Raw genomic sequence first — 25,467 nt, forward strand, 5'->3', positions numbered from 1 at the left:
CAGTGTGAGTGTGTGTGTGTGTACTTTCAGCAGTGTGAGTGTGTTTGTGTGTGTGTGTACTTTCAGCAGTGTGAGTGTGTGTGTGTGTGTGTGTGTGTGTGTGTGTGTGTGTGTGAATATACTTACAGCAGTGTGAGTGTGTGTGTGTCCTTACAGCAGTGAGTGTGTGTATGTGAGTGTGTGTGTGGGGGGATGGAGAGGTGTGTGTGTGTGTGTGGGGCGGAGGGGTGTGTGTGTGTGTATGGGGGGGGGGGGGTGTGTATGTGTGTGTGGGGCGGAGGGGTATGTGTGTGTGTGTGTGTGTGTACTTACAGCAGTGAGTGGGAGCGAACTTATCACTTTGCCCTGGTTATGGGTATGCACTTTGTTGTGTGTCGCTCTGGATAAGAGCGTCTGCCAAATGCCAATAATGTAATGTAATGTAATGTGTGTCCTTACAGCAGTGAGTGTGTGTGTGTACTTTCAGCAGTGTGAGTAAGTGTGTGTGTGTGTGTGTACTTACAGCAGTGTGAGTGTGTGTGAGTGTGTGTGTATGCACTTTCAGCAGTGTGAGTGTGTGTGTACTTACAGCAGTGTGAGTGTGTGTGAGTGTGTGTGTGTGCACTTTCAGCAGTGTGAGTGTGTGTGTGTACTTACAGCAGTGTGTGTGTGTATGTACTTACAGCAGTGAGAGTGTGTGTGTGTGTGTGTGTGTGTGTGTTTGTGTGTGTGTGTGTGTACTTACAGCCGTGTGTGTGTGTGTACCTACAGGAGTGTGTGTGAGTGTGTGTGTACTTACAGCACTGTGAGTGTGCGTGTGTGTGTACTTACAGCAGTGTGAGTGTGTGTGAGTGTGTGTGTGTGTACTTACAGAAGTGTGAGTGTGAGTGTGTGTGTGTGTACTTACAGCAGTGTGAGTGTGAGTGTGTGTGTGTGTGTGTGTGTGTGTGTGTGTACTCACAGAAGTGTGAGTGTGTCCAGTTTAGCAGCAGACAGCACTCTCACTCCTGAGTCTCCTGGGTGATTGTATCTCAGGTCCAGCTCTCTCAGGTGTGAGGGGTTTGAACACAGAGCTGAAGCCAGAGAATCACAGCCTCTCTGTGTGACTCTACAGCCTGACAGCCTGCAGAGAGAAGAACACACACACCTTACAGCACATTCACATAAACTAACAGAGCCGTGTGTGTCACACACCTTACAGCACATTCACATAAACTAACAGAGCTGTGTGTGTCACACACCTTACAGCACATTCACATAAACTAACAGAGCTGTGTGTGTCACACACCTTACAGCACATTCACATAAACTAACAGAGCTGTGTGTGTCACACACCTTACAGCACATTCACATAAACTAACAGAGCTGTGTGTGTCACACACCTTACAAAACATTGACAGTGTTCCCCAAAATGTAAGTAGTTGGCCAAAAAGAAAAAGCTTTTTTTTTTCTGAGGCAATTTGGAGGCTTCTGGTGCATTTTAAAATGTTAAATTAATCTCTAATACATGCCTTTTTTCTTAAACATTTTGTTAAGTTTACATTCAAATATGCCGACATCACATACTTGTACTGCCATTAAACAGAAATTTCTTCAGAAAAATTGATAACTCGTTACTTGAATAAAAAAATTATTCTACAAAGCGTGACATAAAAGATAGATGCTTCACTTTAATGAACAATAACTCTAATAGGACTATATACAAATTCAACAATTAGGTTTATGTATTCAGTAATCCATGTCAGACTCTGACTCTTCCCAGTCCGGGTGAAGAGACACCAACACACACACACACACACACAAATGCACATATCCTGTACACACACACACACACACACACACACAGAAACACATATGCATGTTGTGGGGCCCCTGCTCCTGCATGTTGCGCCACGTGGGTGGAGAACCCCAGAAGGACCTGCACAACGCAACCACGCAAACGTTACGCATTAGGAGAGGCATACGAAGGACTCTATTTTCCCAGAGAGGTGATGGGGAGATCAGCACCCATGAGAGAGATCCCTCTACCTGCAGTCCAGGACCCCGGACAGCGTACGTGAGTGAACCTGGTGGAAAAATACTAACCCAGCTGCAGGCCTTTTCTCTACTGAGCAGGGGAAGAGATTTAAGGCCCGGTCGAGGCTACAAACAGAGTCAGTCGGCGCCTATCCTAAAAGAGGGAGACAAGAGAGAGGAAGAGCCAGCTCCGAACCGGATAGACGACAGAACGTCTACGCCCTGCCGTACCGACCCCACGAACCGGCCCTGAAGGAGACCCCACCTTCCCCGACGGCAAACTCAAAGACCCGGAATCTGACGCAGGACACGTGAGCCTAATAAAACCCCAATCGTACTTACCCTGTACCTCTGTGCTTCCCCCCAGCCCTGACATGGCCCAAGAGGGAAGAAGGAAGGAGGTTCTGGAGCATACCCCGGTCCAGGAAGAACTTGAGTTGATTTTGCCTGAACGGCCCATTTTATTTCTACCGTTTTTCCCTACCCTTGCCCTGAGGGGGGCGCTATAACCATTACCCCGAAAAAGATAAAAAGATTAATTTTTTTGGATAATTGCTGACTCCTGGCCCACCCACTACACCTCAGGATCCACCCCGAGGCACCACACTATGCATTTATACATCACCCACTACACCTCAGGATCCACCCCGAGGCCCCACACTATGCATTTATACATCACTCACTACACCTCAGGATCCACCCCGAGGCACCACACTATGCATTTATACATCACCCACTACACCTCAGGATCCACCCCGAGGCACCACACTATGCATTTATACATCACCCACTACACCTCAGGATCCACCCCGAGGCACCACACTATGCATTTATACATCACCCACTACACCTCAGGATCCACCCCGAGGCACCACACTATGCATTTATACATCACCCACTACACCTCAGAATCCACCCCGAGGCACCACAACGTCAACTAACATACACAGACCCCCCCTACACATATACACACTAACATACACACACACACATACCCCTACACACACACACACACACACACACTGTGCAGAAGTCTTAGGCACCCTACACTTTATTATATTTTTGCTTATTTCTTGTGTGTGTTAGTTTAAAGAACACATCCAAATATTAATTTTCCAAAATAAATTTTTTTAAAGACATTTCACTATATAATTTTTTATAACAAATTAAGTAATTGACTACTTTTTACCTAAAAACTTGATCAAGGCTGTCTGAGATCAGGAGCAAGGAGCCAACCAAAGTCTGCAGAAGAACTCTGGCAAGTTCTCCAACATGCTTGGAACAACCTCCCTGCTGATTGTCTTATAGAACTGCAGGACAGCGTTGATCTCAGAGAAGTGATGCAGTTTAAGGGTGGTCACAAAAAATATTGATTTTATTAAGTTTTTAACTATTCTGGCAAATTACAAAAATGTAATGTAAAATGTATAGTGCGTTTATTTAGGACCTTTCATTTATTTATTTTTGAAAGAATCTTACTGAACAGAATGTTATACAGGTGCCTAAGACTTTTGCACAGTACTCTACATACATACACATACACAAACCCCCAAACACATATACACTCACACACACCCTCACACACACACACACACACCCAACCCGCCACCCCACACACACACATACCCACACACACATACACAAACCCCCCTACACAGACATACACAAACACACAAACACTCACATACCTCCCCGACCCCCCCAACACACATAAACACGTACTGTGCCACCACACACAAACACTCATACACACATACCACCCCACTGCCACCACACACACCCCACCAACACACACTCACATACCCCCCCGAACCAAACACACACAAACACACACATACACACACACACACACACATACATACATACCGACCCCCCACCCACACACACACACATACCCCCACACACACACTCATACACACACAGCCGTTGAATACCTGCATAAATAAAACTAGAACGTTCTGCCATGGTCTGGGTGAATACTCTTTTCTGGATGGCACTTTGCCCCATCCATCACCCTCCCCCTACCTCTCCTTGTGCTTTCCTCAGACTTCAACAGGTCGAGAAGATTATAAAAAATAAATACAATAATCACAATACAAACACAAAATAACATCTTCGATACGATATATACTTCCATACTAATATATTGATTGAGGTCGACTGATTGAAGTTTTTCTATCTGTATCTTCATTACTGAGCTTGCTAGTTTGCCAATCTGCCGCTGTTAGTTCTCTAGTTCTAAAAGCCACTGCCTTCAAGGTGTCACAGACCTTGGAGTATTCAGTGACTGATTGTGGTAGACTAGCGCCAACTACAGCATATCCAATGAAACTGTTACTGCGGAAATCCACAGAATTCCACGGGAGAATGACTCCCTGTGGAATGCCACAGTTTAGCACTCATTTTAAATGACTCCAACTGCAGGTGAAAAATATTTGACTGGAAACTCTCGCAACCAAAAATTCTGTTTCTTTAAAATATTTAAATCCCTCATTCAAGCTTTTAATGCTTTATAAATGGAGAAGGGCTTGATTAGGGTGAACTGTGATATTCTGGATTATGTACTGTAAAAATGTGGAGATTATGGAGAAGAATACATTCTTTGAAATGGCATTTACAATTGTTCATTTTTCAAAATGGGTGAAATAACTGGATAAAAATTACCTGTTCATCAACTGTTGGAAATATTAAGTTGAAATGTAATACATCATATAATTGTATGGTAATACGTATTTAATATGCACTCATACCAAAAGCATATTAATGTGACAACCAATGAAAAAAACTTGATTGGTATCCATAAATATGAAATATATGCACTCAGTGTTAAGACACATTCACTGCATCCTTTTTACTGTTTGTATGCACTTCAGAAAAAGACCACTAGAGGTCCCTCTGGAGCTGGAATGGTCCGAGAGGGGTGCAAGGGTTTCAGGTGTGGGTCCTGCAGGCCCTCGAGGAAATGGTGGAGGGAACATGTATTTTAGAACCACACTGATTCCACAATACTAAGCACAATTGGTGCCAAACCAATCAGAGTTGACTTGTCTTCATCACGTATTGAGAAATCATTGTGGCGGGAGGTAGACGGACAGCTGTGGGGCGGGAATAAGCCCGTCTGAAACTGTATGAAAGATAGCTGATTAGCTGATTGATGTGAGGTCACTCTGCAGAGTCACCTCGGCTTTATGGTCTGCGTGAGAAATAAAGTCTGATATTCTGGAAGATCCTGCCTCATCCTTTTATTAAATCTGAAAGTTTAAATTCTTCAAACCGGTGCACTGCTACGGGAAGAAAATCCTAGGGGAAAACACTGTATTCAGTTGTGTCCTTTATTTATTAGATATGATTTCATAATAGGTATTATAGGTTTCTAAGGGTGCAGACATTGATGCTATAATACTTCAAACATGATATCATATTATACAACGTAAAAAAATGTTTTGCTATTGTAAAATAATTAAACCACATACGTCATAACTCTTAAACCTCCCAAACCTCATGCACACATTATGCAGCTTGCTGACACTCCTAGACCTATTGTCCTGCCTACTTCTACTCAGATCTCTTCACAGCAGTGACTGATGGGCCAGTTCTTACACCTAGGTCACTTCTACATCTACACTGGTTTCAGGTTTCATTTGGCGGTTTGCTTCTGCGTCAACACAAACTGAAAAGAAAGGAAAACTTGGTGCTTTTAAATATTTCCTGTCGCAGCGGGTAATCTGGTAACCAGAAAACAATGATAGTGTTGGCTTCTGCTTTTGGATTTCCTCAGAGCAATAGAGAGAGTGGTGTCAATGGAGGGTGAAAACACTGGGCGGTCATGTGGTTCATGAAGGCTTCAAATAGTTTCAAATATCATCGGTTAACATTAAATGAATGAGGAGATGTAATTTAAGCAACATTAGATTAGATTAGATTAGATGCCATGCATTTTTAAATATGGTCTTTAATTTTTTTAAATATGAAAAATTCTACAGGTCACAAATCTAAACACAGACAACCAACAGAAGTCTCCACAACATTTAACAGCTGGACAACAATAAACGGTGGCAAAGTAACAAAGACATTTATGTGTGTGTTATTTTAAATTAGTGATTTAACTGTTAGGGTGTGAATATGGAGTGGATGTGTTGCGTGTGTTTGCCCTGGGAAACGTGAGCTAGCAGCTGGGTGTGCACCCCCAAACTTAGTGCACTCTATGGAAATAGTGATAGGAAACCGAAAATGTGATATGAAAAGGAAAAACAAACACAAACACCGTATGATTATGGTGGTTTGGGGTAGGTAGTGTCCCGCTCACAGCCAGGGACAGAGCCCTCTGGCACAAAAGAGTAAAACCACACCACCAAAGCAGTCCATAGTACCATCATAACAGTTTCATAAAATCCTGCGGGAAAAATGTAATCCCATTCACAAAAAGGTGAAGGTCACTAAAAATCGTCTGGAAATTCAAACTCCCAGAGACATTCATGGCTACTGTTGACATCACATCAGTGTAGCCCATGTCACTGGCTTTTTAGAGTGGTGTGACATGATTCAGTCAATGTGGAAAGTGCACCACTGAAGGAAAAAGGTTCGGAAATGCTGGACTAAAGTCATGGAGAAGTCACAGCAAAGATGTTGAAAATAACAGTAAACTGAAAGAGCCAGAAATCACAGAGTGTTTTTTAAGATTTATTTATTAAATAAACCAAAGACCTTATGTGCAGTAGTGGGAAATAACGCACTGTAGCAACTGTAGCAACAGTAACAAGCGCTTTAACTTTAAAAAAAAAACTGCTCCAAGGATAAAAGTAAAATACACTTATAGGCTGATGTATTGGATGGCTTCGAATTATCTTGGAAAATAAAAGCATGCCGTTTCTCTTTAATTTAGCAGAACATTACATTACATCTCAGTTATTTAGCTGACAGTTGATTAGACAAAGCAGGAGCCAATCCCCTGGATCAATGTGGGGCTAAGGGCCTTGCTCAAGGGTTCAGCAGCAGCATGGATCTTATTGCAGCTTCACTGGGGCTTGAACCACCAACCTTCTTGGTCCCAGTCAAGCACTTTAGCCACTACGCTATAGGCTGCCCCCTAACTCAGGCTGAGGTTTTTGACTGGACTGTGATTAACTCATCTGTGACTAGCTGCTAAATCATCCCCAATTTGAAACATTCCAGTGGATACTTCCGGGAATTGATGCAATACACGGGTCGGAGTGTAGGTTTAAAAGCACACATTAATTAAACAATGAGCTTTGCAGTTCAGAAGCGTGTTTACCTGTAGGTCTATATAAGGCAACTATAAGGTTGACAGTTGCTGCACAAAACTGTTGAAAAATCACAGAAAGCACAAAAACAGGGAAACCACAGAGATGCCAAAAACAGGGACCACCTCTGAATCAGTGCAAGTAGGCAAGAGCACCGATTGGGACACAGCCGAGGAATGTCCAAATGCCAGCCCGACTTGCTCATCCTGCCAGCTGAGTGAATGGCTCTCGCTTGTCCCGACTGCAGAGCTTCTCTACTCTAGCTCCCTAGTGGTGAAACAACTTCCCCATTGCTATAAGAACTGCTCACTCACTGCCCATTTTCTACCACAGTCTGAAGACTCACCTCTTCACACTGTACCTTGACTCCTCTGCGGGAGTCTGCTAATCTATTGTCACTTATCTTCACCAATCTCAGACTTTAGCCCCGTGTTGTATTATCTACTTTAATCTAGGACTTTCACATGTGTATTTGTCTGAGAACTGTAGTTCCTGACCTTATTACTTACAGACCTGGCCTATCTACCTTGCGTATTAGACTTATGTTCATTGCTTTATAACCGATCCTATGCAAATTGTACATTATTGGACCTGTTCTGTTGTTTGTTCTCTGACCTTGATTTTTTTTGTAAGTCACTTTGGATAAAAGTGTCTGCTGAATAAAATGTAATGTGATGTTTGCGCAGAAATCACAGAATACGTCACTTCCATGACAAACACATCTTATATTATAGCCTACTATATACTGTAATAAAGAATTATCTTTTCCTTCTTGTGTTTATAGTTGGAAACTCAGAGGTACTATAGATCGCTTCTTGATCAAAATTCTGTGAGACCACAATCTCCTCCTCCTCTTCCTGTAGTTTTAACTAATATTGATGCCAATTGCACATGATACTAGTTGGTCACTGCAATGGTTTTTTAAAAAGCTGAAATGCTACTTTGTAAATTTCACACATTTATTTAGAAAACGCCCCTTTAAAAAATACATTTACATTTCCAACCCCGATTGAAGGGTTTGTGTTTATACTCACCCCAGTCTCTGCAGTTTACAGTGTGGGTCCTCCAGTCCAGCAGAGAGCGCTCTCACTCCTGTATCCTGCAGCTCGTTGTCTCTCAGCTCCAGATCACTCAGCTCTGAGTGAGGAGAACGCAAGACTGAGGCCAGAACATCACAGCAGTCCTCTGTAAGATTACACCAACCCAGCCTGTGGAGAAACCACATACACATGGACACACACACAAACATTAAAATTCACTGGAGATTGGAATAATGTTCACCTTGCCAGTTCATACATGTCATTTCCTATTTGCCTATGCATCCCTGAGTGCTACATACAAAAAACAGGGAGAGGGTTGTGTAAATTACATTCATAAATTATTCTTATTATTATTTCATGAATTAATCCACCAAATTCTAAGGCAATTATTTAGCTTCATTAACCAAAAAAAGATAAAGGTTTGGAACCCACTGCAAGGATTTAATTACCAAACATTTTCTCTATGATGATCACATATGAGACAGAATCTGATTTGCAAACATGAATCTGCAAACACAAGAAAGTGTTCATATGATCACTGTGGGGATCCCCCGTGATATGTTCTTCGGTCAGCAAACATATAGATTTTTAAAAGTTCAACATTCATCATTACACATAAATGGATAAAAATGACTGTTAATGGACAGTTATTTCTCTCCTAGTCTTGTAACCATTTATATAAGGCATCGGTCTGGTCCATTGTCTCCATTGGTCAGTTTGCGTTCAAGCCGTGCCAATATCCACGATGTTCACAAACCTTTTAATTTTACTCTGCGTTTAGATCACCGTTATCAACTTTGTAACCTAAATTAACTTCAGGGTATCATCACGCCGCTAGTAGCCTCCCGAAGTAAAACAAAATGAGTTATTTTGTCCTTTGACCATCTCAGCGATTGTCGGCAAGACCACCAAAGCCTGCTGAAGCAAATGACTCATGACGACGCTATGAATTATTTCAATAACTGCACGTTATCTGAATGTGTCCAGATCAACGTTTACACAAATGACTTGTGTCATCAGGTGTAACGTAAAGTAGCAAGCAAACACTGCACAGTGTGTTCTGAGGAACGAGCAGTTTACAGTTACCCTTTGGCTTTCTTATCAGTGTCAATCACCAACCACCAACTGCAGTACCTCCTTACAGTCCTGTTCTGTAGGTGGGAATGAGCTCCTTACAGTCAGCACAAAAGTCCTGTTCTGTAGGTGGGAATGAGCTCCTTACAGTCAGCACAAAAGTCCTGTTCTGTCGGTGGGAATGAGGTGTACTGTATCGTGGGAGAACAGCTCCCCTTCATGAGAGAGTGGGGTAAAATTAAGAATTTGATAACAGTTCATAGCAGGTAGTGAATAGTGGAGATGGATGAAGACTGTAATGTGTGACAGACCTGAAACATTTTACTATGCAGGTGGTCAGTCTTTTACCACATCAATCAGACATCCAGCATCCAGTCATCACCTGTGCCCTGATACTACAGACTCCACTGAAACCTTACATTCTGGTCAGGAAACACAAACCTGTCAACCCTAAGACTCATCAGGTTTTATCCTGCTTTTCTTTGCTGTGATAGAGGAGTAAGAAGAGATGTATGAGACTAATGTGGACAAAGAAAGAATGCCGATGGACAGAGTAGTAAACTAAGAGAGAAAGAGCTTTTCATCATTTCACTGCATAGAGCCATAATCACTAATTCTATTTAGTTAAGGTCACACAGAACACCGCACTACTCACCCCAGTCTCTGTAGTTTACAGTTTGGACTCATCAGTCCAGCACAGAGCAGCTCCACTCCTGAATATCCCAGGTTATTGTAGCTGAGGTCCAGTCTCTGTAGTTTACAGTTTGGACTCATCAGTCCAGCACAGAGCAGCTTCACTCCTGCATCTCCCAGGTTATTTCTGCTGAGGTCCAGATCTCTCAGGGGTGAGTTTGATGACTGGAGAGCTGAGGCCAATATTTCACATGACTCCTCACTTAGGTCACAGCTGTTCAGTCTGTAAAGAAGAATGAATACATTATAGAATAAAAAGGTTAGGTAGGATGTAAAAGATAACATCTTTCAGAGTGGACAGTGAGTTAGTTTGCAATGCCGTGGGACATTTGGCATAGTGAATGGTATGATGTAAAATATAACACACATCTGTCACAGTGGCCAGAGAGTTTGCTTTTTTGCTTTTGGTTTTCTGTGACAAATTTCCCACAGCATTGCAAGCTAACACAGCTAAAGGCAAACTGACATACACATGACATCTTCATATCCTGTGGGCTCAAGAATTATTGCCACCCTACATAAATATGCACAACAATACTGAAGACAAAAAAAATAAAAATAATAATAATAATAATAATAATAGTAAAATAATAATAATAATCCCCCAAACACGTGTACGTGTCTTTGCGTGTCTTTATTTGTGAGGCGTGGCAGAACTTTCAGACTTTTACCCAGACACCTGGCAAACTCTGAGAACCAACCCAACAGAACTTGCATTGAAAATCTAAATGAGTAAAAAAATGTAGTGAGAGAAATTAATCTGAATATAACGGAGTAAAAGTAAAAAAATCTCCTTTCCAAATATATTCAAGTAAGAGTAAAAAGTATCCTCCTTTAAAATGACTCTACAGGTTCAATTTATTTAAGAACGTACTTCAGTAAATGTAACGGAGTAAATGTTGCATGTTACTACCGTAAATCCTCAAACTGAGTCCGGGGTCTTTTATTTACTTAGGCTGCACAAAGCACAGGCCTTTATTTGGGGCAGGCTTGTATTCGAGGCAGGCCTTTATTTCTTATTAGGCTTCTGTTGTAGAATTTTATTCTTAGAAATAAAGTAAAAGGCTACACTTAAAGTGGGCCACAACACTGTTCAACACTTCCTGTAACCGTTCAGAAATCAATTAGTGTAGGCTAAACAATGTCTTCTAGTGCTCATGGACTGATAGCCCTACTGGTAGGCAATATTACCCCGGCTTGTATTTGGGGGCCGGCCTTTATTTGTCCGAATCGACCACGCCCCCGGCTATTATCCGAGGCCCGGCTTCAAATTGAATCAGGGACACAATTTGAGGATTTACTGTACCCACCTCTGCTAACAGGCAACTGCTCTGTCTCATAATGATAAAATATATCAGATAAATTCAGCTACCTGCTGATACTGTTACTGTTTGATGTTCCAAACTGTTTGCTTTTAATGGCTTCCTTGACTTAAATGAGCACAATTCTGATCCTCATGTTGACAAATGCCAATAACAGACTCCAAAGCAGAATTGCACAACTCCGGTCCTGGTGGGCCGGTCTGCGAGCTGTTTTTTTTGGTCCAACCAATTACCTTCCTTTATTTTTCTGCCAGCTGTAGAAATGACATTGGTTCACTCCTGTACTTGAGCACAGTACAATCTTTAGGATACACTTGCAGTTTGAAGTTGTTGCTGGTTCCGATACAATTGTCTCATCAAGACATCATTTTGCTAATTAAATAATTAAGAGCAGAAGTTGGCACAAAATCCTGAAGTGGATCAGTCCTTGCTATCCACCCCTGCTCCAAAGGCAATCAAAAGCCAAGAATTAAGACTAGATACTGAAAGCTCTCACCCCTACACTATTTGTAGATTTCATTTTAAATGGAAGAAATTGCCATTTCTACACTCAATACCCCATAATAACAAAGTGAAAATGCGGATTGAAATCTTTATGATTATACAGAGAATAACTATTGAAGTTGTCTTCTGCCCTACAGTGCTACAAATCAGTTGTAATAACATCAGTATGTATGTTACACCAAACTGTAATATCACTTTAAGGAATCTTCTGCTGCTGTGTTGTCTATCTGTGACGTGCTCCAGTCCACTCTCTCCTCCTCTGACCATTCGCTCATTTGTGAATGGTAAATGGTTGGAATTTATATAGCGCCTTTATCCAAAGCACTGTACAATTGATGCTTCTCATTCACCCATTCATACACACACTCACACACTCACACACACCAACGGTGATTAGCTGCCATGCAAAGTACCGACCAGCATTTGGGGGTTAGGTGTCTTGCTCAGGGACATTTCGACACAGCCCGGGTGGGGGATCGAACCGGCAACCCTCCGACTGCTCTTACTGCCTGAGCCATTACGCCTCCTCCTCACCTTTTCCTCTATTTATTTACACATCCTCTCCACTTCTATCTTTCTGTTTCTTACTGCTCTTCATTGGCAGTTGAGCTTTCTCTTCTATTTCTGTCTGCCTCCTTCTCTCTCCACTTACTTTTAACAAACTCATCTGGACACATATTCACTTTTAAACAGTTAGAGTTAGTTATAAATTAGTCTGAAATGGCTCACTATTCACTAATCCGTAATGAGTGAATGTCCATATAGTGTTCTATATATCCATCCATTATCTTAACCTGCTTATCCTGAACAGGGTCGCAGGGGGCTGGAGCCTATCCCAGCATACATTGGGCGAAAGGCAGGAATACACCCTGGACAGGTCGCCACTCCATCACAGGGCACACACACCATTCACTCACACATTCATACCTATGGGCAATTTAGACTCTCCAATCAGCCTAATCTGCATGTCTTTGGACTGTGGGAGGAAACCGGAGTACCCGGAGGAAACCCACACAAACACGGGGAGAACATGCAAACTCCGCACAGAGAGGCCCTGGCCAACGGGGATTCAAACCCAGGACCTCCTTGCTGTGAGGCGATGCCATTTCCCTCACATCTCCAAATCTCTCCATAAAACCTTCGCTCTGTCTAACTATCTTCAAAAGGAGTCGCTAGATCTACACACAGCTCTTGAACTTGTAGACAACTGTGAAAATCACTTTAAAATAATACGGTCAGATGAGGAGTTCCTTAACATGGATAAATTAGCAACAGACCTGTCAAAGATGACAGCACGAAATACATGTGACAGGTGAGACATTAGGACATAAGTCTTCCCTCAGTCACCTGACAGACAAAAATAAAAAGGGGATACGTCACTTTACCTGTGCTATTGTTACCTGCCTGCCTGCCGTCTGCAGCTGTGCAGAAGGGAAGCCAAGCATCTTTTTCTTGCGGTTATTGGTGTAATGTATTAAGAATTGTAAATTTGTGCAGCCTGGATACTTTTCGTCAAATAAGTCTCTGTGTCAGATTCATAAGTAAAACTAGAACATGGAAGGCTTATAGTTCGACAGCGTAGTTTCCCATGTCTTATTTTTCAAGCGCAGCATTGAGTGGATGGCGATTCGATGCAAGCGGAGAGAATTGTCGGGTGACAAATATTGAAACGAGGTAAGCGGTTTGTTCCGTCCCATTCTAGGTGACGGGGGACATAGCTCAGGCAGTAAGAGCAGTCGTCTGGCAGTCGGAGGGTTTCCGGTTCGATCCCCCGCTCGGGCTGTGTCGAAGTGTCACTGAGCAAGACACCTAACCCCCAAATGCTCCTGACGAGCTGGTTGGTGCCTTGCATAGCAGCCAATCGCCGTCGGTGTGTGTGTCCATGTGTGTCCCTGTGCAAGACACCCAACCTCCAAAATTACTGGGGTTGGGGTTTGCCTGGCAGCGGGAAAGTAGTGTAATTAAATCTAACTCTCTTATTCTTTCGGTGTTTTGTGTGTTCTCCTGCTCCTGACTATGTAAGAGGTGGCGCGCCGTCAGTCACTGTTTTTGCATAAAGTTCAGTATTTTATAATCCTCTGATTTAGTACCGTGCCTTATCACTGCTTAAGATGTATATTCAGGAGCGTGTAATAGCTGCGGGTCCACCAGGGGGTGGCGCATTATGAAAGAGGGGAGCAGGTAGCCTGAATCGTGGGCCTCCTGAATGGTTTATAAACTCTGACTTGTCACTGTGTTTTTACTGTATGTGTCTTTTCAATTCATACAAACCTACTTTGGGCTGGTCCCTTGGGCAGAGTGCAATAGCTAATTTGGGCAGATAATATCTCTGTGTGATATCCCTACAATTTGCAGTGTAACACTGATTTAATTGGTCGATGGTGTATTTTGTTTGTTTGCCTATTTATTGTTACTTTATTATTCATTCACTACCTCTACCTGAAATTTACACTGTGTGATCTTTGAGAGTGCAGACTGCTCTGCATAGTGTTTCTGCTTCGTCATTAGTAACTGTGGTGACCCAATTCTGTACATTGTAACTGTGGTACAAGTGTCCACCTCTCAGCTCCTACGAGCCATTGCCCGGTCCAACCAATATGTTTTTATTATTATTCATGAATTGTATAAATAAACAGAGATTCGTCATTTTCTAAGAATATCAGCGTCCATCTGATTCATCTGATTCGTTTGATTGAATAGCACTTGTGCAGGGCTCATCGGTGATTCTTTTAGTAGGGTTCTCTCACCCCTTATTGTGAGAGTGGCGTAAAAAACCTCAATTACTTTAACTGTAGCTGGGGCTCGAGCTACTGCAGGCCAAATACAGAATATGCCGATGTTCGAGTAAGGAAAAAAGGAGAGGGTTTGATGAGTCAATTGATGAGCCCAGGTTAAATCCTCAGGCCCGTTTCAAAGTACAGACATACTTCCAGGTTCTTGACGTGTTTATAACACAGACGAAGACGAGATTTGCTGATGTGAGGGAAATGGCATCGAAATATCACGCCCTTAGCCCCAAGTATTTCTTCGCCTGAGATTCAATACAATATATAAACGAGCTAGCAGCTTATTCTGGTGATGATGTCTGTGCGTCAGATGTGCATGATGAATACTGTTCCTTTCGGGACATATACCAAATGCCAATAATGTAATGTAATGTAATTTACGAATTTCAGCACACCTCGCACCCTCCGGTCGAGCAGTGGGTATAGCTAGCGGGTGACCTCTGCTGGTCAATCGAGGTAGTTTTTGGCTGAGCTTCTTCACAGCCAAGTGTTTAGAAATTATAATTATATATTTTTGGGGAACACTGATAATCTGCAAAAACAGCTAATGTCGCATCAATTTTAAACGATATAATATTATAACAGTCTAAATGTACTTTATTAATGCTTGTACTGTACTGCGCTTTGAGCTTGGGAAAAGCACTTCACAAATAAAATGGGCGGCCTGTAGCATAGTGGTTAAGGAACATGACTGGGATCCACAAGGTCGGTGGTTCGATTCCCGGTGTAGCCACAATAAGATCCGCGTAGCTGTTGGGCCCTAGAGTAAGGCCCTTAATCCTGCATTGCTCCAGGGGAGGACTGTCTCCTGTCCTGTCTTGGGTGTCTGATTTGTGGTGGGCTGCTGCTGTCTGTTGTCTCTGACACTTTCCTCCCACACTGTAGCTGGTTCACCACAACCAGCAGAGGCACTGTCCCTAGAAGTTGTAGGTGCGGTGGGTGCACAACCGGCTGAGGCAGCAGTAAGTGACAGCCCCTTATTATTATGGTGCTTGGCCTACCGCCTGCCTGCCTGACTGATCAGCCCATCGCTCTTCATCCATTCTGCTGCAGATCCTGACCCCAGTTACCTGCATCTCCTTAATGCAGCCAATTCAGTGGGTAAGCCCTCCGCTCTCCCGCTGTGCTGATGTGTCAGTGGAGCTATCAGTGTTGACCTGGGAGATTGGCTGATGTGTCGGTGGAGCTAGCAGTGTTGACCTGGGAGCTTGGCTGATGTGTCGGTGGAGCTAGCAGTGTTGACCTGGGAGCTTGGTGTGGAGTGGTGACTGTCAGGCGAGGCTGTCTTTCTTGGGCGAGTTGTGGCCTTGTTGTGAGCTACCTTTGCAGGATTGCTGATAGTATTTATTTGTATTTTTATTATTCCTGGACAATGATTGTCATCCTTGCCTTGCTCAGTTTGGTAATTGAGTGGGATGGCAATGAAGGCGACCATTGTTGGGCATGTGATTCTGACAATGTGCGCTCCCAGCTGGTCGTCCTGTGTGGTGAAACTCGCACAAATATACAAATTGAGCAACCACCGTCTTGCTTTTTCCCAAACTCTCTCAACCAAACAAGCTGGGTGCATTCTCAGCCTGTGTTTTAAAAAACTGATTCACAATCTCAAAGAACTCTCCTTCAGATTTTGTTGCTTCCACAGGACTTTCTTGTTCACTTTGGCGAGACAGAGATGTTTAGTTGCACCCCAGCTGATTTTAAATGTAGGTCTGGTCTCTGCGTTATTCATTTGAATGTACGCAGTTTACTTCCGAAATTAGACATGATCCTAATCTAAGCTAAATCTACGGATGCTGATCTAATTCTGTGATCAGAAACATGGCTTTGCAAAAATATTTTAAATCACCATATTTCTAATAACGGCTACAATGTTTTCTGTACCGACCGACCCAAGAGATGGAGTGGAATAGTGATTTTGGTAAAATCCAAATTTCATGTTAATACAGTATCTGTTAATATCCAAATCTGTTTGCAAACATTTACATTTTTTGCACTAAATCTTGAAATGGCTAAAGAACATTGTATTACTGTTGTTGGTTGCTATAGACCCCCTTCTGCCACCAATGATAGTCTATCCACTGCACTGTAGCAAAATGACTTGATTGAACTGGGTTACGACCAGTGTCTGATGATTTTAAATCTTTGAGCTACTCTCATTGACTTAAAAATGACGAATGTTCCTCACAAATTATCTGATATTGGTGTTTTCTGCAATGACCTAAGAGACCACTGTGCTGTTGCTGTTAGAAATACTAAGATCCCAAAGACAAAACTGTGCATAATTCATGAGAAATCGAAGGGTCTTTTTTTTTTAACATGATTTCTTTCTTTTTAATTGGAGACACACCCCTTTCTGCATGAATTTAAAAGCCTCAATCAAATCCCCCCAAAATCTCCTTTTACTGAGATTAAGCATCTTAAGTCTTTCTTAAGAACTTTTATCTTGTATACATTGTCTGAACCTTTGCCAGCACATCTATATCTTTCTTAAAGTGCAGTCCCAGTAATCAAAGTGTTTTCTAACAAGGGCATCGTAAGGCGAGTATAACTTCCTTTTTATTTATACTCAATACTCTTGGCTATGTATCCTAGCATCCTTTTGGCCAGCATCACTGCTACCGCACATTCACTAGAACCTGAAATGCTTTGATCAACTATTACCCATAAGTCTTTTTCAACTTGAGCACCTTCCAATTCCGTACCAGCCATCCTGCCTTATGTTTTTATTTCCTACATGTAATAGAACTTCACATTTAGTTACATTGTATTTAATTTGCCAGGTTTCCACCCACTGTCTTGTGTGTCTTGTGTGTGATATGTGTGTGTCTTGTGTGTCTTGTGTGTGATATGTGTGTGTCTTGTGTGTCTTGTGTGTGATATGTGTGTGTTATGTGTGTGTCTTGTGTGTGATATGTGTGTGTCTTGTGTGTCTTGTGTGTGATATGTGTGTGTTATGTGTGTGTCTTGTGTGTGATATGTGTGTGTCTTGTGTGTCTTGTGTGTGATATGTGTGTGTCTTGTGTGTCTTGTGTGTGATATGTGTGTGTCTTGTGTGTCTTGTGTGTGATATGTGTGTGTTATGTGTGTGTCTTGTGTGTGATATGTGTGTGTCTTGTGTGTCTTGTGTGTGATATGTGTGTGTTATGTGTGTGTCTTGTGTGTGATATGTGTGTGTCTTGTGTGTGATATGTGTGTGTCTTGTGTGTCTTGTGTGTGATATGTGTGTGTCTTGTGTGTCTTGTGTGTGATATGTGTGTGTCTTGTGTGTCTTGTGTGTGATGTGCTTTTTACCAGAGCCAGAGCAATGGCAGTGGTGGAACACAAGCCAGCCGGGCTCACAACCTAAATATTGAGGAATCCATTAATACTAAAACAGCCACCAGAGAGCCCACACACCCTAAAGCACACAATCCCTCAAACACAAGATAAAAACTCACCCAAAACAGCCACCAGAGAGCCCACACACCCTAAAGCACACAACCACTCAAACACAAGATAAAAACTCCCCCAAAACAGCCACTAGAGCCCACACCCTAAAGCACACAATCCCTCAAACACAAGATAAAAACTCCCCCAAAACAGCCACCAGAGAGCCCACACACCCTAAAGCACACAATCACTCAAAAACACAAGATTTGTGAAGAACAATAACAAAGATTTTTAGAAGATTAAAAAGGGGTAAGCAGCAAAACTACATATACACAGAAGTCTTGCACAGTACTGCGTGGAACAACCTCCCTGCTGATTGTCTTATAGAACTGCAGGACAGCGTTGGCCATCTCAGCGTGATGCAGTTTGCCCCTGCTCTTGCCCCTGCTCCTGCTCCTGCCCCTGGCACTGCCCACACCGACACACAGCCCCTCACACCCTCACAGACTGAGCCCAGCCAGGAGAACAAGACACCTGCCCCTCAAACACAAGATAAAAACTCACCCAAAACAGCCACCAGAGAGCCCACACACCCTAAAGCACACAATCCCTAAAACAAACAGATCGCACAAAAATACACAGAGTTGGCCATTTTAATAGACTCCAACGGAGCTTATAAACGAGGAGCAGCTTTTTCCTGGCCAAAAAGTACCAAAGATTTGGTGTCCCAGGACCAAGGATGCACTTCGGATTCTGCCCGAGCCTGATTTCAGCTCCTCCAAACACATCATCATCCACACAGGCACAAATGACCTGAGGGAAGAGCAGGAGAGGGTGGGGGCTCTGCTCAGGAGAGTGGCAGAGAGGGCCTGAGAGAGCTTCCCCAACTCCAAAATCACCATCTCAGCCCTCCTGCCCCGCAGGGACTTCCACCCCCTCACTATACATCTCCAGAGGCTGCGCTCTGCTACCCAACGTGCACCTGGCTCATCACCCCACCATCGGACCCTGGGACCTGCACGACCAGGTTCACCTCTTCAAGTCAGCAGTCGGGGAGTTTGCCAAGACGCTGAAAGACGTGGCACTCAGCAGACGCTCTGGCAACAAAAGAAGAGTCTCCAGCACCGCCCAGCAGAGCCCTCCTGCACCGCCCAGGACCCCCCTCACCACCCAGCCCACCTCAGACACATCACACCCAACAAAGGACCGGGATACCAACCTCACCCAGCCCACCTGAATGCACCACCCCAACCAAGCACACTACCCCCACCAGCCCAACCAAGCATACTACCCCCACCAGCCCAATTGTGTGTGATATGCTTTTTACCAGAGCCAGAGCAATGGCAGTGGTGGAACACAAGCCAGCTGGGCTCACAACATAAAATATCAACTCACCTGAAATGTTACTAGCCCTGATTTTTACATTTGAACACGATAAATTAATGTTTTTTGGAAGGGTGAGACAGACAGAGACAGAGGGACATGTTTAAGATGCTGAAGATGAGCTCCTGAATTTATATGATTTAATTTTGTTTAGGATGAGACGAATGAAAATGGTTAAAAACTAAACCTATTAAGTAAAATATAAATTCGATTAAGTTTATTTCCAAGAAAAGGAAAATAAGCTAAGAAGCTCAGCAAAGAAGCTGTTAAACACTGTTTAAAAGAGATGGTATTATGAGCATGCGTAAAAAGGGGAAAAATAAATGGTCAGCGAGTGTTCCTAGACCAAAGAAAAAGATGGCGGTCTGTTGTTTTTTCTCCGTGAATAACGAGGTGAGCTAACTAACCACTTTGGCGACTGATACACGATAGACCTCTGCTGAAAAATGTCTAGCTGAAAAATGTCTAGAATACTGCTCCACTGCAGATATGGTTGCTGATGTCCTTACCAATCCAGTGACGAAGGCTAAATTTGAGAGGTTCAAAGGGTATTTGTTTGGAGAGTAATGTAAACTGGCAGGCAGATGTACAGGTTTTAGAATACTGCCATTATGCCAAATGTTTTATTTTTGGAGTTCTGTATTTTTGTTTTGTTTTTGTATACTACTGTATAGAGCTATAAACATGTCTTTGAGTGGGAGTGTTAAACATATGTGACAATATGAGAGCAAAGTCATGTTGAATAGCCTACGCATCATTATTAGAGCGTGCCTACGTGCACTGTTTAAAAGGGATGGTATTATGAGCATGCGTAAAAGGGGAAAAATAAATGGTCAGCGAGTGTTCCTAAACCAAAGAAAAAGATGGTGGTCTGTTGTTTTTTCTCCGTGAATAACGAGGTGAGCTAACTAACCACTTTGGCGACTGATACACATTTTTTTACATTTACATTTACACCACAATGGATTTGAAATGAAACGAACAAGATGTGCTTTCACTGCAGACTTTCAGCTTTAATTTGAGGGTATTTTCATCCAAATCAGGTGAACGGTGTAGTTACAACAGTTTGTATATGTGCCTCCCACTTTTTAAGGGACCAAAAGTAATGGGACAAACTAACAATCATAAATCAAACTTTCACTTTTTAATACTTGGTTGCAAATCCTTTCCTGTCAATTACAGCCTGAAGTCTGGAACTCATAGACATCACCAGACGCTGGGTTTCATCCCTGGTGATGCTCTGCCAGGCCACTACTGCAACTGTCTTCAGTTCCTGCTTGTTCTTGGGGCATTTTCCCTTCAGTTTTGTCTACAGCAAGTGAAATGCATGTTCAATCAGATTCAGGTCAGGTGATGGACTTGGCCATTGCATACCATTCCACTTCTTTGCCTTAAAAAACTCTTTGGTTGCTTTCGCAGTATGCTTCGGGTCATTGTCCATCTGCACTGTGAAGCGCCGTCCAATGAGTTCTGAAGCATTTGGCTGAATATGAGCAGATAATATTGCCAAAACACTTCAGAATTCATCCTGCTGCTTTTGTCCACAGTCACATCATCAATAAATACAAGGGAACCAGTTCCATTGGCAGCCATACATGCCCACGCCATGACACTACCACCACCATGCTTCACTGATGAGGTGGTACGTTTTGGATCATGAGCAGTTCCTTTCCTTCTCCATACTCTTCTCTTTCCATCATTCTGGTACAAGTTGATCTTTGTCTCATCTGTCCATAGGATGTTGTTCCAGAACTGTAAAGGCTTTTTTAGAGGTTGTTTGGCAAACTCTAATCTGGTCTTCCTGTTTTTGAGGCTCACCAATGGTTTACATCTTGTGGTGAACCCTCTGTATTCACTCTGGTGAAGTCTTCTCTTGATTGTTGACTTTGACACACATACACCTACCTCCTGGAGAGTGTTCTTGATCTGGCCAACTGTTGTGAAGGGGTTTTTCTTCACCAGGAAAATAATTCTTCTGTCATCCACCACAGTTGTTTTCCGTGGTCTTCCGGGTCTTTTGGTGTTGCTGAGCTCACCGGTGCGTTCTTTCTTTTTAAGAATGTTCCAAACAGTTGATTTGCCCACACCTAATGTTTTTGCTATCTCTCTGATGGGTTTGTTTTGATTTTTCAACCGAATGATGGATTGCTTCACTGATAGTGACAGCTCTTTGGATCTCATATTGAGAGTTGACAGCAACAGATTCCAAATGCAAATAGCACACTTGAAATTAACTTAAAGACCTTTTATCTGCTCCTTGTAAATGAGATAAATGAGGGAATAACACACACCTTGCCATGGAACAGCTGAGAAGCAAATTGTCCCATTACTTTTGGTCCCTTAAAAAGTGGGAGGCACATATACAAACTGTTGTAATTCCTACACCGTTCACCTGATTTGGATGTAAATGCCCTCAAATTAAAGCTGAAAGTATGCAGTTAAAGCATATCTTGTTCGTTTAATTTCAAATCCATTGTGGTGGTGTACAGAGCCAAAAAGAGGAGAATCGTGTTGATGTCCCAATATTTATGGACCTGACTGTATGTCTATATATATATATATATATGTATGTATATATATATGTATGTATATATATATATATATATATATATATATATATATATATATATATATATATATAATAGTGAAAGGAACAGTTTAAATAGGTTAAAATATAAAAGAAAGAATAAGTTTGATTAAAATAATTATTGTTAAAACACAGGACATCTCGCTGTTGTTTTTTGACAGTAATTTGACAGTTGGAAAGTGGCAGTTGGGCTCTCCTCTAGCTCCAACATTGTTGTCGGATGGTTGCCATAGTTACAGGCTGCAGCAGCAGTTAAGGCCGGCCCCTTTCTATACCCTGAAGGAGTGACCTCTGAACACAGCACAAACTTAAACTACAGAGGGAAAGCCCAGAGACACTGTTTGCAGATTGTTCTCAGAGCAAGGGCAAAAGTGCTACCAACAACCTGCTGCTGTACACAGAGCTGTGTGTGCACATTACCCACACATTGTTAAGAGACATATGTAAGGGGCGACAAGTTCTCACCTTCGCAGATGAAGAGAAAGACCCGGAAAACTGCTGCCAGACTATTAACATCTACCAAAATGGCACCATAACGGTGCAGGGCAGTGAAGCATGGTACAAAAGTTGGCAGAGATGGAAAAAAATGAAAATGCCAGCACACCCCCCTCATCCCTGGGCACAAAAAAGGCAATTCACACACTGAGCCTGAGAGGGACAAACCCACTCAAATCTGCAACGGTGAGCACACAGATCAGGACCCCCTGACCTAAGCCGAACAACTCCATAGCACTGCGGGGCAGATTAGAGGTGCTGGAGGTGGAGCTCACTGAGCTGAAGGAGTAGGTACTGACCCACATCCCCACCAACACAGACTCACAGCTTCTGGAGGACCAGCTCAGCCAGCTGAGAAACCAACTTAAAATATTTGTGGGGAAACACAAAGATGAGGGAGATGCTCTTCAGGAAGACAAGGAGGGGCTAAAGAGGGAACGGGCAGAGGTAAAGCAGGTGATGAGAAAGGGACCATCCCTCATAAAGGGAGGGAGGAACTGAGGAGACAACTGTCAGGGGTCAGAGAGCAGCTGCAAGACAGAGACAAGCCCATAGAGAGCCTGAGGGAGCAGCTGCACTCCATCACTGCCCCTACCCCTGCCCCTGCTCCTGCCCCTGCCCCTGCCACTGCTCCTGCCCCTGGCACTGCCCACACCGACACACAGCCCCTCACACCCTCACAGACCAAGCCCAGCGAGGAGAACAAGACACCTGCCCCTCAAACACAAGATAAAAACTCACCCAAAACAGCCACCAGAGAGCCCACACACCCTAAAGCACACAATCCCTCGAACACAAGATAGAAACTCACCCAAAACAGCCACCAGAGAGCCCACACACCCTAAAGCACACAATCCCTCGAACACAAGATAGAAACTCACCCAAAACAGCCACCAGAGAGCCCACACACCCTAAAGCACACAATCCCTCAAACAAACAGATCGCACAAAAAGACACAGAGGTGGCCATTTTAATAGACTCCAGCGGGAAGTTTATAAACGAGGGGCAGCTTTTTCCTGGCCAAAAAGTACCAAAGATTTGGTGTCCCAGAACCAAAGATGCACTTCGGATTCTGTCCGAGATCGCTGGTCTGCCATCGCACCCAACAAAGGACCAGGATACCAACCTCACCCAGCCCACCTGAATGCACCAGCCCAACCAAGCACACTGCCCCCACCAGCCCAACCAAGCACACTGCCCCCACCAGCCCAACCAAGCACACTGCCTCTCACAGACCCACCAGCCCAACCAAGCACACTGCCTCTCACAGACCCACCAGCCCACCCCCGGCCCGACTCACCCCCCCCAGGACCCCGCCCCACAACACAGCCCACACAGCTACGCTGAAGCCCTGCGAGGCCCAAATTACTCTGACAACATGGGTGAGATCAAACAGCTGCTCATGTACATCTGTACAAAGCTGAGTGGATAGAGGGGAAAAAAAATAAATAAATAAAAATAAAAAAGTGTTTCTATTTTTTTCTGAATGAATATTGTCATATTCTTTAAATACATATACAGCGGGTAAAATAAGTATTGAACACGTCACCATTTTTCTCAGTAAATATATTTCTAAAGGTGCTACTGACATGAAATTTCGGATTCTGTCCGAGATCGCTGGTCTGCCATCGCACCCAACAAAGGACCGGGATACCAACCTCACCCAGCCCACCTGAATGGACCACCCCAACCAAGCACACTGCCCCCACCAGCCCAACCAAGCACGCTACCCCCACCAGCCCAACCAAGCACACTACCCCCACCAGCCCAACCAAGCACACTGCTTCTCACAGACCCACCAGCCCAACCAAGCACACTACCCCCACCAGCCCAACCAAGCACACTACCCCCACCAGCCAAACCAAGCACACTGCCTCTCACAGACCCACCAGCCCAACCAAGCACACTACCCCCACCAGCCCAACCAAGCACACTACCCCCACCAGCCAAACCAAGCACACTGCCTCTCACAGACCCACCAGCCCAACCAAGCACACTACCCCCACCACCCCAACCAAGCACACTGCCTCTCACAGACCCAGCACCCCAACCAAGCACACTGCCTCTCACAGACCCACCAGCCCAGCCCCGGCTCGACTCACCCCCCCAGGACCCCGCCCCACAACACAGCCCACACAGCTACGCTGAAGCCCTGCGAGGCCCAAATTACTCTGAGTACATGGGTGAGATCAAACAGCTGCTCATGTACATCTGTACAAAGCTGAGTGGATAGAGGGGAAAAAAAATAAATAAATAAAAATGTGTTTCTATTTTTTCCTGAATGAATATTGTCATATTCTTGAAATACGTATATAGCGGGTAAAATAAGTATTGAACATGTCACCATTTTTCTTAGTAAATATATTTCTAAAGGTGCTACTGACATGACATTTTCACCAGACGTCGGTAACAACCCATGCAACCCACACATGCAAAGAAATCAAACCTCAATGTCCATAAATTAAGTTATGTGTAATAAAATGGAATGACACAGGGAAAAAGTATTGAACACATGAAGAAATGGAGGTGCAAAAAGGCACCAAAAGCCAAGACAACAGCTGAAATCTATCAGTAATCAGAAAGCAATCCTGCCCCTTGTCAGTGCAAATTAATATCAGCTGGTTCGGTCCCAACTGATGGCTTATAAAAAGGTGTCTCATTGCCAAGGTGTCACACAAGAAACATCTCATGATGGGTAAAAGCAAAGAACTCTCTCAAGACCTTCGCAACCTTATTGTTGCAAAACATACTAATGGCATTGGTTACAGAAGGATATCTAAACTTCTGAATGTTCCAGTGAGCACTGTTGGGGCCATAATCCGGAAGTGGAAACAACATCATTTCACCATAAACCGGCCACGACCAGGTGCTCCTCACAAGATTTCTGACAGAGGAGTCAAAAGAATTATCAGAAGAGTTGTCCAAGAGCCAAGGACCACTTGTGGAGAGCTTCAGAAA

General features: G+C 43.5%; 1 protein-coding gene and 1 pseudogene across 1 annotated transcript in view; one reads left to right on the top strand and one right to left on the bottom strand.

Moving 5' to 3' along the window:
* The window catches only part of LOC133118958 (NACHT, LRR and PYD domains-containing protein 3-like), a 734,314-nt pseudogene that overhangs the window by 403,141 nt on the left and 305,706 nt on the right, over nucleotides 1–25,467 (top strand).
* LOC133118959 (NLR family CARD domain-containing protein 3-like) overlaps nucleotides 1–25,467 on the bottom strand; it is a 43,553-nt gene that overhangs the window by 5,797 nt on the left and 12,289 nt on the right. The window contains exons 7-9 of the mRNA XM_061229305.1: nucleotides 10,169–10,286; nucleotides 8,291–8,355; nucleotides 941–1,102 (exon numbers count right to left, since the gene is read on the bottom strand). Coding sequence (XP_061085289.1) covers nucleotides 941–1,102; nucleotides 8,291–8,355; nucleotides 10,169–10,286 — 345 coding nt within the window. The remainder of the gene's footprint in view (nucleotides 1–940; nucleotides 1,103–8,290; nucleotides 8,356–10,168; nucleotides 10,287–25,467) is intronic.

The sequence above is a fragment of the Conger conger genome, chromosome 19, assembly GCF_963514075.1.
Source record: "Conger conger chromosome 19, fConCon1.1, whole genome shotgun sequence".
Taxonomy (NCBI): Eukaryota; Metazoa; Chordata; class Actinopteri; order Anguilliformes; family Congridae; genus Conger; species Conger conger.